This window comes from Eucyclogobius newberryi, unplaced genomic scaffold (assembly GCF_026437365.1).
Source record: "Eucyclogobius newberryi isolate DKJ021-1_F unplaced genomic scaffold, fEucNew1.0.hap1 SCAF_22, whole genome shotgun sequence".
Classification (NCBI taxonomy): domain Eukaryota; kingdom Metazoa; phylum Chordata; class Actinopteri; order Gobiiformes; family Gobiidae; genus Eucyclogobius; species Eucyclogobius newberryi.
The window spans coordinates 4,592,307-4,605,115 of NW_027315857.1; the positions used below are offsets into that span (position 1 = coordinate 4,592,307).

At 41.1% G+C, this 12,809-nt stretch overlaps 1 protein-coding gene across 1 annotated transcript in view; it reads right to left on the reverse strand.

Moving 5' to 3' along the window:
- Positions 1–12,809, reverse strand: part of dnah2 (dynein, axonemal, heavy chain 2) — a 208,609-nt gene that overhangs the window by 142,878 nt on the left and 52,922 nt on the right. Inside the window, exons 36-48 of the mRNA XM_072458523.1 lie at positions 12,097–12,286; positions 11,028–11,208; positions 9,780–9,907; positions 6,972–7,124; positions 6,285–6,410; positions 5,878–6,096; positions 5,671–5,788; positions 5,445–5,581; positions 4,725–4,862; positions 3,130–3,285; positions 2,900–3,052; positions 2,623–2,714; positions 867–1,065 (exon numbers count right to left, since the gene is read on the reverse strand). Of these exons, the coding sequence (XP_072314624.1) occupies positions 867–1,065; positions 2,623–2,714; positions 2,900–3,052; positions 3,130–3,285; positions 4,725–4,862; positions 5,445–5,581; positions 5,671–5,788; positions 5,878–6,096; positions 6,285–6,410; positions 6,972–7,124; positions 9,780–9,907; positions 11,028–11,208; positions 12,097–12,286 (1,990 nt within the window). The remainder of the gene's footprint in view (positions 1–866; positions 1,066–2,622; positions 2,715–2,899; positions 3,053–3,129; positions 3,286–4,724; positions 4,863–5,444; positions 5,582–5,670; positions 5,789–5,877; positions 6,097–6,284; positions 6,411–6,971; positions 7,125–9,779; positions 9,908–11,027; positions 11,209–12,096; positions 12,287–12,809) is intronic.

The window sequence follows — 12,809 nt, forward strand, 5'->3', positions numbered from 1 at the left end:
CAAATCCGCTGCTTGAGTTTTGACTCGCAACAATCTCCCGTACTTATTACGAGTGTTCTGTTAAGTCAAATGTCAAAGTCAGTCAAATGCAACAAGGAAAAGAGGCGAGAGGACAGCCTGGGGGAGGATGGACTCCAGTTTATTTCAACATCATGTGCGTAGGCCTAATTCAAATCCAAATGAATCAAGTATGGTATAAAATTATGCTATAGGCTAATTTTATTTATTAATTGGCCTGTATATCTGAATGGACGAAAACACATGTTATTATATTATGAACAGCTTTGTCCTTGAAGACATGTTAATCTTTCATTCATTGTTATGACAGATTATTTAAATTCATTCAAGTATAATAGATTATTTCTATAATTACAATTTAGTGCAATCTATTTCAGAAAATAATGCGATTATTTGCGTTTACCTGTGATTCATTTTTGTCGCATTTGTGCAGAAGTGTAGAAATGTCAAATATGTGGATGTGTGCGTGTGTGTGTGTGTGTGTGTGTGCGTGCGTGTGTGTGTGTATTTATATTTATATTACACCTGTGTTTCCACTGCACACGTGTGTAGCATGCGGAGGGGTGCGAGGAGATGTGTTCTTTTCATTGCGTGAAATGTTAAATCAGGAAAATCTGTCACATGCAGAGCAACTTTTTGAGTAACTTTTGAGGTTCACCCATATGCATTTATGTGTGGGTGATGTGTGGGTGCAGTGTGGTGCCAAGCAGATTGAGGGGCTGCGGTTTCTATGGATTGGAAACTCTTTCAAATATTTGGGTCAATAAAATGGTTGCAAGCCAGATGAAATGTCAAGGTCCAGATTTGCCGCCTGTTGAGTGGGTTTAATGAGAGCAGATGTATGTGACCTGTGAGGACATGTTGATGGTGAGCGTGGCCCACTTGACGCTGTCTAAGCCCTGCAGGATGCTCTGGGCCACAGAGGTCTTTCCAGTTCCCACAGGTCCAGAGAGCAGGACTGGGTACTGCGCCGCCACAAGAGCCTTCACCAGGAAGTTGTACCGCACCGTGTCCACCGTGGGCACCAAGATCTTATAGAACGGCGCACTGCAAAAATACAACCAGAAGAACACGAGGAAGCAATGGAAGCCATGTCAGGGTTTATACTTTTTACTGATTATCATGATCTATGCATAATTGTTTGTCTCCACTCCCCAAACCATAAGGTCTAACCTTCTCATCATAAAGATAAATTAAATAATACAAGTCAAGAAGGTGTGAATCAATACTAAGGATCTATAATTTTGGCAAATGAATAAATTATTTATACTTTGGATACTGATGAATTAAATTCTGGTGTCTATAAGTCAGTGTTGATAAAAAAAAAAGACAGAAAATCTATATATTTCATATTTTGAATAGGCTGAAAGCAAACCCTTACTCTAGCCTTAACCTGATTGTGAAATAGCATGTCAAAAATGAGCATTTGCTAGCATAGCATCCGTGGAATGTGGTGTTTGTATGCTGCATTGGGGGAAAATGCATGTTCCCTTCACAACAGTCAGGAGTCATGTGACTGAAACCCATGGATACCAATGTGTAGGAATCAATAAACAAATACTAAGGCCCAGATTTACAAAGCGTGCTATGTCGTATGTGCTACGCCCTCAACGGGCTTCGCTATTGGCTAGTCCACTCCCTGAGAAAAAAATGTCCACCTGCTCCAATCATGTGAGGGGTCCTCTGGACTCTATATGAGCCTGTGTATTCGATACAAACACCCTCTTTACAACTCAGCACCATGAAACTTTTGTCCCACAGAAGACGAGAAGAGAATTTAAGATTGGAGTCACGACTGCTTTACTGCCTGAACCTGCCGTCACCTTCCAGTGTCAGGTGATAAACTGTGGTGCCTCTCCATCCAGACACACCTCACCTGCCTGGACTGCCACACTACTGCAGACGCCCCCGCCGATGGAGAGTGTCCCGTGAAAAGTCTCATGGTTTTTCCCCTGGACGCCATAAAGAGGACTTTTAGATTCCAGACCCAGACTGCACCTTCTTCTTCCTGCTTCCTACCGTGCCCGTAGCCTCTTTTATAGATCTACCACCATTCCGGTAAGAATGCTCACAAGCTAGTTTTTCCCTCTGAGTGAGATAGCTGCACGTGTCTCTTTTCAGAGGTGACGCTAGCTTTTCTAACATGGCAACAATGGTTATGCTGGCTTTATCACGGGTGCGTGTCCAGACCGGGTCCTTGTGTTCAGGGCTAACAGAACAAACTGTAAACCTCTCTGTTTGATTATGCACTTGTATATTATCTGTATGTTGGAATGTCATGCAAATGTAAATTGTATTTTATGTGTGTCTTTTTCTGTGAAATGGCATTCCCTTGTGAAAAGTGTGAATTGTGCATGTAATATTAAATTATTAGTGTTCTTTTAACAAAATGTATATTTTCAAAGCAGTGAAATCACAACATTTAATGATGGGAGTGTCTACAGAGCCGCGGCGCGCGGCCGAAACTGCTAGGCTATTTTGTGCTGCGGCTCCTGAAACTGCTGGGCTATTTGACCGCGCCGCGGCTCTGTAGCCACGGCCTTTAATGATAGTGAAATAACAAATATACAGTGTAGTATGTAGTGCATTGCAATCTGTCCTTACTTTGTATTGTATCTCCATCCTTCAGTGAGCTTTTCTTCAAAAGAAGTCCATGCCCTGTGTTTGGTGTCCACACAGTACTCGTAGACAGTGTCCTAAACAGTCCCCAAAAGTTGATGTTATTTTTAAAGTACATATGTCAGGTTCTATTGGTCATCTGATTATGAACTGATTTGGTGGAATAGTCCCTGTGGTGAATATTGATCATAGTTTACATCAAATTGTAGACTGTCATGAATAAAGTTGAAAAATGAAACCAAAAAAGGGCGGAGCACTGGACCTTAATGGGGAAGGTCCCCTCCAGCTCTCTCAGAAAGTTGTCCATCTTCTTGCGTCCATCTTCATTGACCGAGGCCCCGATGGACCAGATGAGACTGAAAATGAACCAAAGCTCAACCATGCGCTCCAAGTTTTCTGTATCTGAAACATTGATCTGAAAGAAAAAATAACTTGACTAGAGCTTGTGTTCTTAGAAGTGTGGTAAATACTGTCTGTTGTCTGGTGCCATACTCCATTTTGTGTGGTGGCCAGACAGTCATAGAGGCGACACAGGGACGTGATTCCGTTCAGCTCAGTGATGGGAATAAGCTCTTTGCAGTTCTTCTTAAAGGTCAGCGTGGGCTCAACATATTTGACAAACAAGGGTTTCAGATGTTCCACCTCAGCCTGAGAATAAAATAAAAGACAAGTCAAACTCAGGCTCTATAGCAAGCAGAAATTATAGTATATTATAGCAGTAATAATTCTGTAATACCCCCACTCAATAGTTGTAATAGCGACCAACTATTTCAAAATTCAAATCTGGTCCATCGATTTGTAACTATTCCACAAGATTGCGTAATGGTATAATAAAAACATTTGCATATTTAAAAGTGCACTATGTAAAATGTCTGGTGCATATGAGATTAAACTTGACATTATATGAATGTCATTATTGTGGTTATGTTTCCACAGTGATTATTTATTCATGGGTGGAGGTCTTGCACATTTGATTGTGTAAGGCTTCAAATTAAATAGATTAAATTAAAATTAAAATAGAAAATTCAGCTGGTGTGTTGGTGTGTGCAATTTCTTTCTTCTCTAATCAATACTAAATAAATTTAAGATAAGATAAGATATTCCTTTATTGTCCCACATGGGGAAATTTCATTGGTGCAACGCAGGTAGATACAGAGGTAGATACAGAAGAACAGATCACTTATAGGAAGTCTGAAAAACACTTTCAGTAGAAGATCTCCTATAAATAAATAAAAACTCCCATAGACAAATAAATAAATAAATACCATTGCATGTGATCACGACAGTAATTGCACATGAATATGTGTCTCGACGGCACATAGATTGCACATGAATGTCACAGTAATTGCACATGAATTCCAACAGCAATTGCACATACAATTTAAAACTAATACCGCTTTAGACAAGAATATAATGCAACTCAATGTGAAAGTATTCTAACTCCTGGTCAGCACTTCAGGTCAGATACCTTGTCTAATCATTCATTTTCTCCCGCTTGTTCCCGTTCGGGGTCGCGGGTGACTGGAGCCTATCCCAGTGACTTTGGGCTTAGACGGGGTACAACCTGGGAAGGGGCCAACTCGTCGCAGGTCCAACACATAGACATAGACATACGGACAACCAGTCACTCTCACGTTCATTCAGTAGGGCCAATTTTGCCTAACACCTGCATGTGAACCCGGAGAGAACCCACAGTAACACGGCGAGGACATGCAGGCTCCACCCAGAGTGCTAACCGCTCTGCCACCGTGCACCCCTTGTCTAATCATAAAGATTATTAAATAGATTATAGAGTGTCTCTTTAGCATAATCTAGGTAAAATTTTGTAAAAATCTCATATTTTCAGGCCTTTTGTGTTCAAAAGAATAATCACTAGATAAATCGGATTGCAAAATAGTTGTTAACGGCAGCCCTACTGTATATGTCTTTAGTGGACAACAGCCCTACAGAATAAGCAACTATATGTAAAATGTCTTAAGAGTTTTAAAACTGATTCCTAGAAAAATAATCCATGAATCATCATTCACACCTTTTTTCATGCCTGTTATGCGATTGTCATATTTATTTGTAGCCTTAGTATGTGAGACCTTCTTGCGCTTGTCGAGCCAGGACTGGACATAAGGCTTCCATCCCAGGTCTGTGTAGTCATTATAGACCATCCCACAGCGAGACACTGTGGCTGGGGAGGCCTGGGCCAGGTTCTCCACCTCAAACAGCAAAGACACCTGTGGACACAATTACAATCATAATGTCAAACATACAGCTTCTAGTGAGAATGTTTAGACGGTTGAGGAGGGTCCGCACGATACGACTGGACTGTGTGTGGTCCACATCTAACAACTGACAGTCATGAGAGAGCATGCACTACACTCGTCTGATGCTAACTTACTCTAGATGGTCTAAAATGGACATTAAAAGTGGCGACAGACGAGAAGAGGTTGGGCATGTTTCCCCCAGAGGAACCTGTGGATCATTTATGAAGCAGACGTGAGCCGCATGAGAGGAGAAAAGAAAAGGATGGGCAATTTGTAAGTATAAAAGTAGTCCGTGTGCTCTTTCTGTATTATTAATCGCTGTTGTTTGTGCATTGTCATTTGTAAAGATGAAAACAGAACATTTTAGACCATATTCGGCTGTTTCCAGCGTCTCCTCCGCTGCATCAAAGCACAGCCAAAATGTGGCTTATAATTCCAACATGTTTGAATGAGTGCAACTGGAGATTCTAGTAAATGGTCCACACTACGAGCAGTATATGTGGTAAGATAAGGTCATACTGTTTTATTCACACAGTTAACACATGTATTGACCTGTTCGGGCATCGATATCCTCTCTCCATTGATGAGCGTCAGCACCTTGTTGTCATCCATAACTGAGTTCATACTTTCAATCCACAAAGTGTCCACAGGTCCATCAAACACCAGCCACTTCTCGTCTGGTTTCTCATCTGCAAGATTAGTCGTTTACTACAGTTAGACAATAATAATAATGACATGTATTTGCTCATGCACATAGGTGATGGCGTTGTTTTTGCACCTGCACAAGCTGTTCTCATAAGCGAGGACAGCACGCCGTCGCTCCACTCGTTGGTAGACAGGTCGTTTTCTCCATACAACTCTCCCAGACTGACAGACTTGGGGTTCAGCGGGTAATCCTGTGCTCACGCAAAACAACATGTTGTTACTGGCTTTTTTACTGTCTTCTCAGTCAAACTTCTACCATGAAATGAGAACTCAGGCCAACCTGGACTGCTTGAAAGCCCGGGACCTTCTTGTAGCTGAGAGCAGTGAGCGCGCTCTGAAGAACCCTCCAGGTGACTGTCTTGCCACTGCCAGTCTTCCCCACCAGCATGGAGGAGTGCCGGGAGTTCTTGGTCTCATACAGCTGGATGACTTTGGTCACGGTGAAGGGAGTGACCTGAAGCCCTCTCTGATGGAGCTCTGCATCAATGGATTCTTTCAGCTGCACCAAAGAAGCACAACACGCATTTTAGTCAAAAGAAAACAGGTTTACACAAAGGCTTTATCAGGCAGGACAGTTGTAGTGTGAAATGGGAAGAGATCAAAATGGACAGATAAAATCTATGGGTGTGAATAGGGTGAACTGTATGTATTGTGTAAATATGTTTAAAAAGATGCACTTGTCCAAACCTTTCCATAGTCGATAACAGGTGTTTCCACAGCGGGGAACAGATCCTGAATAATACCACTGAACAAGGGCAGGTCTGTGGAGGCCAGTTTAGCCATATTCATGTCTTTCATAGCCATAAGAAGCACCTGACCACAAGAAACATACAATTATTTATAGATTAACACATTAAGAGTAGTAGAGACCAGTTTATTAATTCATGTTTACACCGGAGATTTAAAGCTTTGTTTACTTGTTTCACACAAAAACATTCCAGAATGGAGGCAAAAGTGAAAGGGCACATCATGTGATTTCAACGGTGCATTTTAAAGGCTCCATTGTCATCTGTATATTGCAATTTATGTTGAAATCTAGACCTGGTTAAGTTAGTAATCTCAACAACAATCACAGCACTGCAAAAATAAGCTAATAGAACCGTTATTAAGTATTGCACATTAGGTACAGAAACACAGATTAGAAACAGTGGAATAATAGAAACTTATTTAAAAACATACTTAAATCTGAATAAATATACTTAAATCTAGTATAAATGTACACACACTCTTATTTACAGTAAGTGGCTTTTATATGGCCAGAACATATTGCACCAGGGATGATTGACATTAATGATGATTAACACAAGCGTTAAATAGGTATTATAATTTGTATGTATGTGTGTAAGAGATGAGTAGAAATGAAGAGTGAGCCACCTCTTCGTCTGGCAGATTGGCACAGACGCGGCGTTTCTTCCCAGCATAACGCAGCAGAGAGGTGAGAGCGCGCAGCCCAAAGTCATAATGGTCCTGTTTGGACAGCTGCTGCATGGCCAGGGAATATAGTGTGAAGACCTTCTTAGCGAGAAGCTGAAGAAGACAGAGCAGGTTCGAGTTAGTCAGTTTCATTCAGATAATGTGGTTCCCTCCTGACCACCAGAGGTGGCACTTTAGCACTGAATGACTCTATTTACGTCTGCGTAGTTTGAGTATAACCGACAATATCACACGCGTGACCCTTGGATAGCCAATCAGAGGGAGTTCTGTGACAACTCTGTCAGGGAGAAAGCTTCTCACCCTCCAAGGGCTTTATTGTGGAATTACAGGTACATTTATAGTAGTTGTCAGCTAAAGACATTCTTGACTGTTCCTGCCGATCGATTACTGTAGTTGTCTAAAAAGGTGTGTGGCAAAAACTCTCAAAACTATGATCTATGAGTCTGCAAACTATTTACAGAGAAAAGTACTAGGAAACTAGGAAAAAGGGCAGATTAAACTAATTACCAGATAACTCCATACATTTTGTATTTACTGTATGTGTAATGTGTAACTCCTCCTGGTGGAGGGGTTTGAGCGCCCGAATGATCCAAGAGCCATGTTGTCGGGGGCTTTAAGCCCCTGGTAGGGTCTCCCAAGGCAAACAGGTCCTATAGAGGATGGGTCAAGAGCGGTTCAGAAGCCCTGTATGATGAGTGCAACAACAAGGCCAGTTACGTCGGCGTTACTGGGGCCCCATCATGGAGCCAGGCTGGGGTGGGTGCGTCTGGTGCCAGAGCTTCGTCTACGTGTCACCAATATGATAGTACAGGGGTTCCCAAGTCTTTCAGGCCAGGACCCCCAAAAAAACAATGAAACCAACTCGGGACGCCAACAATAACAGTTCAAGATATAAACCACTTAAAATTAAGTTTCATTGTATTTATATTAGTAGTTTATAGTGTTATCTGACCCAGTTTCATAAAACATATTGTTTATAGGAGAAATTTAACATTACTTCTTAAAATAATCTAACGACTCCCAGCTCATGCTTTGCGACCCCCCCTAAGGGGTCCCAAACCCCACTTTGGAATCCACTGTGATAGTTGATGTCAATTGTTCACCGGGTGGTGCGGTGATCATGGGAAAGACCCTGTCTCTAGTTCAGTGTGTGCAGTTTTGGAGATTCTGCAGTCCCTCCTGGATTTGATACTCAAAAGATTGAAGTTGCCACCATATCCCAGTGTTGACATTGTAGGTGCTCATTCTAGGCAGTGTCTATCCCACTGGATGTGTCGTTCCACTAGGAATGTGACGATATCATGGACAGAGTGCTGTTGTAGTCTTTTCTACAGTTTCATTGGGCGTCACCAGATTGTCGTTACTCTGTGGATATTCAGTCATTCAGTGCTTTAGGCAGCGCCCTCTGGTGGTCAGAAGGGATGAAATAGAATGAGAATGAAATATGTAACTGAGGTTCTATGATCCTGGATGACCGCCAGAGATTCTGTTACTCAGAATCCTTGCCTTAACGCAATTATATTAGACAACAACAGAGTTTTGGATGTCATTGGGCTATCAAAGGGTTACGAGTGTGACGTTGTCAGTATTAAGACTCATTAGACTCAAGGCATTCAGTGCTAAAGCACCTCCTCTTGAAAGACTCATTATGCTTAACTGTTCAATAACAACAAAGTTTGCTGCTTTAGACATGTGGGGGAAGGTCCATGAATTCAATTTTCAATTGAATTTATTTTTGTAACGCCCAAAATACAACAGCAGTTGCCTCGGAGGGCGACAGTGAAAAATGGATTAAACAGTGTCCATAAGGATGAGGGGCCAAGTCCCTGGGTCCCCTGTCCTTAGACCCTCCTTCTCGGCCAGGAAAAACTACAAAAGACCTCCTTGGGAAAAAGTAGAAACCTGGAGGAGTTCCACAGTGAAGGAGAGATCAGACTCCCTCAGACGGACGTGAGATAGAGACTGGAGCTGGAGCCACTCAGGAGGAGAACCAGTTCTTCAGGAGGAGAACCAGTTCTTCAGGAGGAGAACCAGTTCTTCAGGAGGTGAACCAGCTCTTCAGGAGGAGAACCAGCTCTTCAGGAGGAGAACCAGTTCTTCAGGAGGAGAACCAGCCTTCAGGAGGAGAACCAGTTCTTCAGGAGGAGAACCAGCTCTTCAGGAGGAGAACCAGCTCTTCAGGAGGAGAACCAGTTCTTCAGGAGGAGAACCAGCCTTCAGGAGGAGAACCAGCTCTTCAGGAGGAGAACCAGCTCTTCAGGAGGAGAACCAGCCTTCAGGAGGAGAACCAGTTCTTCAGGAGGAGAACCAGTTCTTCAGGAGGTGAACCAGCTCTTCAGGAGGAGAACCAGCTCTTCAGGAGGAAAACCAGCTCTTCAGGAGGAGAACCAGTTCTTCAGGAGGAGAACCAGTTCTTTCAGGCAGATGAAGAACCGTCCATATGTAGTAGAGACCGCTTCTCCAGGGACATGAAGCAGTGTAATATGAATAGCTTAAAGACACTATACCCAATTATTTTCAACTTCAATGAAGTGCACTGTTAGCTTGCTAGTTGTCCCCCCAAAAAATAGTTCTGTTTTTCAAGTTTTTTAAAAGGCAGCAAATGTTTAAATGCATCACATTTTTAAAATGGGGTGAGGTGACCTTGGCTGGGGTGAATCTTGGCTCTAGTCTTAAAAAGAGGTTTGTGTGTGCCTTCCAAACAATTTTACCCTTGCATATTGTAATAAATATTGACATTTTATTTACTTTGCAGTTGTTGAAGCCTTCTCCAAAGAGTATAATCTCAGCAATAAGAGTGGAGTCAGGCACCACCATGGAGATGGGTCTGAACATGGATTTGAGATTATCAGGAAGTTCTGTCCGGCCAGCATATCCTAAAAATGACAGCCAAAATAAATATAGAAAATGCAAAATATTGATACAAGTTTGAATTAAAAAACTTGAAGTGCATATGACAGGTTTACATATTTCTGTAATTATTACTTCATTTAGTGGGATAGTACCAATATTTATCAGTAAAGAGGCAATTTGTGAAGACAAGTTGGGGAAAAAAGTTGAATAATACAAGAAGCGCTGAGTTCTAAAAAGGAATCCGTTTTTTTCATCTGTTTCAAATGCAACAAAATTATTGCAGATTTTTATTTGTAAAATCATACCTATTGTGTAAATTAGACAAAATTTGGTTTCGGTTAACAATATGATTGCTAGGTAACAGCCGCGTAATTACCTCTATGTATGTCACATCTGCTTCCCATGTTCGACCTAGAAGTAAATGTTTAAAGTCTGTACGACAGATTAGACTACATATTTCACTAAAACAGAGTGAACACAATTATATTTCATTTCAACATTTTGCCTATTTATAAATTGTAATTCCACAACTGTTACCATGCTGAAAACGATATAAAGCATATAAATTACACTACAGTTATGATTTGACAATAATAATACCATATAACACCTTTTATTTTGTTGAATGGTCATTTAAGATGGCAGAAAATGGTGTCAGTTAAGTGTAAACTGTCTCTGTACTTTCAATGGTCACGTCACCTTTTGATGATGAAGGGATTTGGTTTGGATTTGGGAGGAATTCTGCTTTAGGACTCAGCACTACGTCCTGTCATTTTAAACTTTTAGTTTTCAAAATGTCTTCACAAACTGCAATATACTGTAAGTAAAACTATGATAAATATTTAACACAGGAGCAATCTTATCAAACCAAGTCATAATCAGGAGACCCTAAAGTCATAGAGACTTCACCAAAATTGTCAAACTAGGAAAAACTAGGCAAAATTCTGTGTTCTATGTTAACTAAGTTTTTGAGAAATCTGCAACTGTCTCTCACACGCACTTTTTAAATGCAATCTTTGATCTCAACATGTACGGTTATTCAAACACGAGTGAATGAAACAAAGCTAAACGTCTTTGACAATGGAACAAAATAGTTTGAAGTTCAAAAATCACACAAACTGTGTGGCTTTAAGTGAGTCCTACCAGGGTTCATAGTGATGAAGATGCCACATGTGGAGATCAGGCGGATGTTCTGTCCTTCAAAAATGAAGTAAGTCTGTGCGGCTGACAGCGCAGACAGGATGCACAAGATCTGCTGAGCCACCACTGACAGCACTTCAATGTTGATGCGGTTGAACTCGTCAAAGCACCCCCACGCTCCTGTCTGTGAGATGCAACATGGGATTATCAAAGAGAGTCCTACACAAGGCTTTTTTGTCTTTGTTTTTTACAGAATATTTACTTCTCTAAAGAACACATACATGATTTCCTACAATTGCAGATTCAAACTTTTCTTCACCCATTAAAGATACATTTGATTATGTTGATTTTTGCTTCTGCTCAGCCTCTCTCTCATAAAGCCCGGTGTCCACTGTGGGATTGTGTGTCTGTAATGAAAGATTTCAGATCGTAGGGAAAATCGTACAACCACGTTTTTGAGCGTGGCTCAAAAACGTGGTTGTACCGTGATCTACGGTAAGACAGGGACAAAGATGTGCCAAAGAACTGTCGTAGGGCCATTTGTAATCTCAGTGGCAGAGTGAGCCTTCCTCTCACTAAGTCTACACTCAAGCTCTGTCAAACATGTGACCAACAATAAACCCAAATGTGACCAATAGCAAACAAAAACATGACCGAATTTAAACACAAACATGTGATCATCAGTAAACAAAGACATGTGACCGATATTAAATCCAAACATGTGACTGACATTAAACACAACGACAAAAACACCTCTAGCATGGAGCGCCAATCTCAAGCAAACTTTGGTTGTAGCCACGGCTGATTGTGTCTCGCAGAGTGTGAATGTGTGCTGACTTACAACTTAAGATTCCTCACATCTTCTAGTGTGACATCCACAAATCTTAAAAGAGGGAAAATCTTGTGCAGTGGACACCAGGATTAAGGGAGTGAAATATGCACTAAACTAATGAAGGAATAAAACCCAATTCAGAACTAATGTGTAGAGGTTTAAACTACAGGGAAATCTGGTTTTCCTACTAACACTCCTTGTAAACATTGAGAAAACATTACAATAGCCTGTCTGTCTCACCTGTGCCAGGCCGGAGTACATGCGTCCCATAGATTTGTAGTCCAGTCCTTCAGAGCAGTTGACGACTATAACATACTGGCCCAGAGCTTTGCCCAGGTCCTTAGTGGTCTCAGTTTTGCCTGTACCAGCTGGGCCTTTGGGAGAGCCGCCGCGGTGTAGGTGCAGAGCAGTGGTCAGAGTCATGTAACACCTACAAGACAAAAATGTTCATCAATTTAAAATAATGTTGGGAAAGCGTTCCTCTTGCAGCAATGGACCCTTTAAAGGTTTGTATACAGAGACGAAGATTCTAAATTACGGAATGGAGAAAATTGGAGGCAAGTGAAGTGAAGAACTGATGGATGATGGATAATGGAGAACTGGGCTTATCCTCAAAATATAAAAAAATAGGAAAAAGTCAGATTGTTTTGTCAAAGTAAAACACCTGATACATGGGAGTGATATCAGAGTCTGCTTTAAACGAATGTACTGTTGGATTTGATCTACATTTGTTATTTAAAAGGAGATTAGGACCGACATTTAGTGTTTTTGATTTTATGTTTTACTGAACAAATACAGAACAACAAACATTTTTTCATTTTATCTACAGATACATCACATACTTTACAGCAGATGGTATATATTTTTAACTTTTTAAATTTTACACAGTGAAAATTAAAAATGTTTTCATTTTCATCATTGAAATTGTCTTTTGTGGTTTAATACATTTTTCA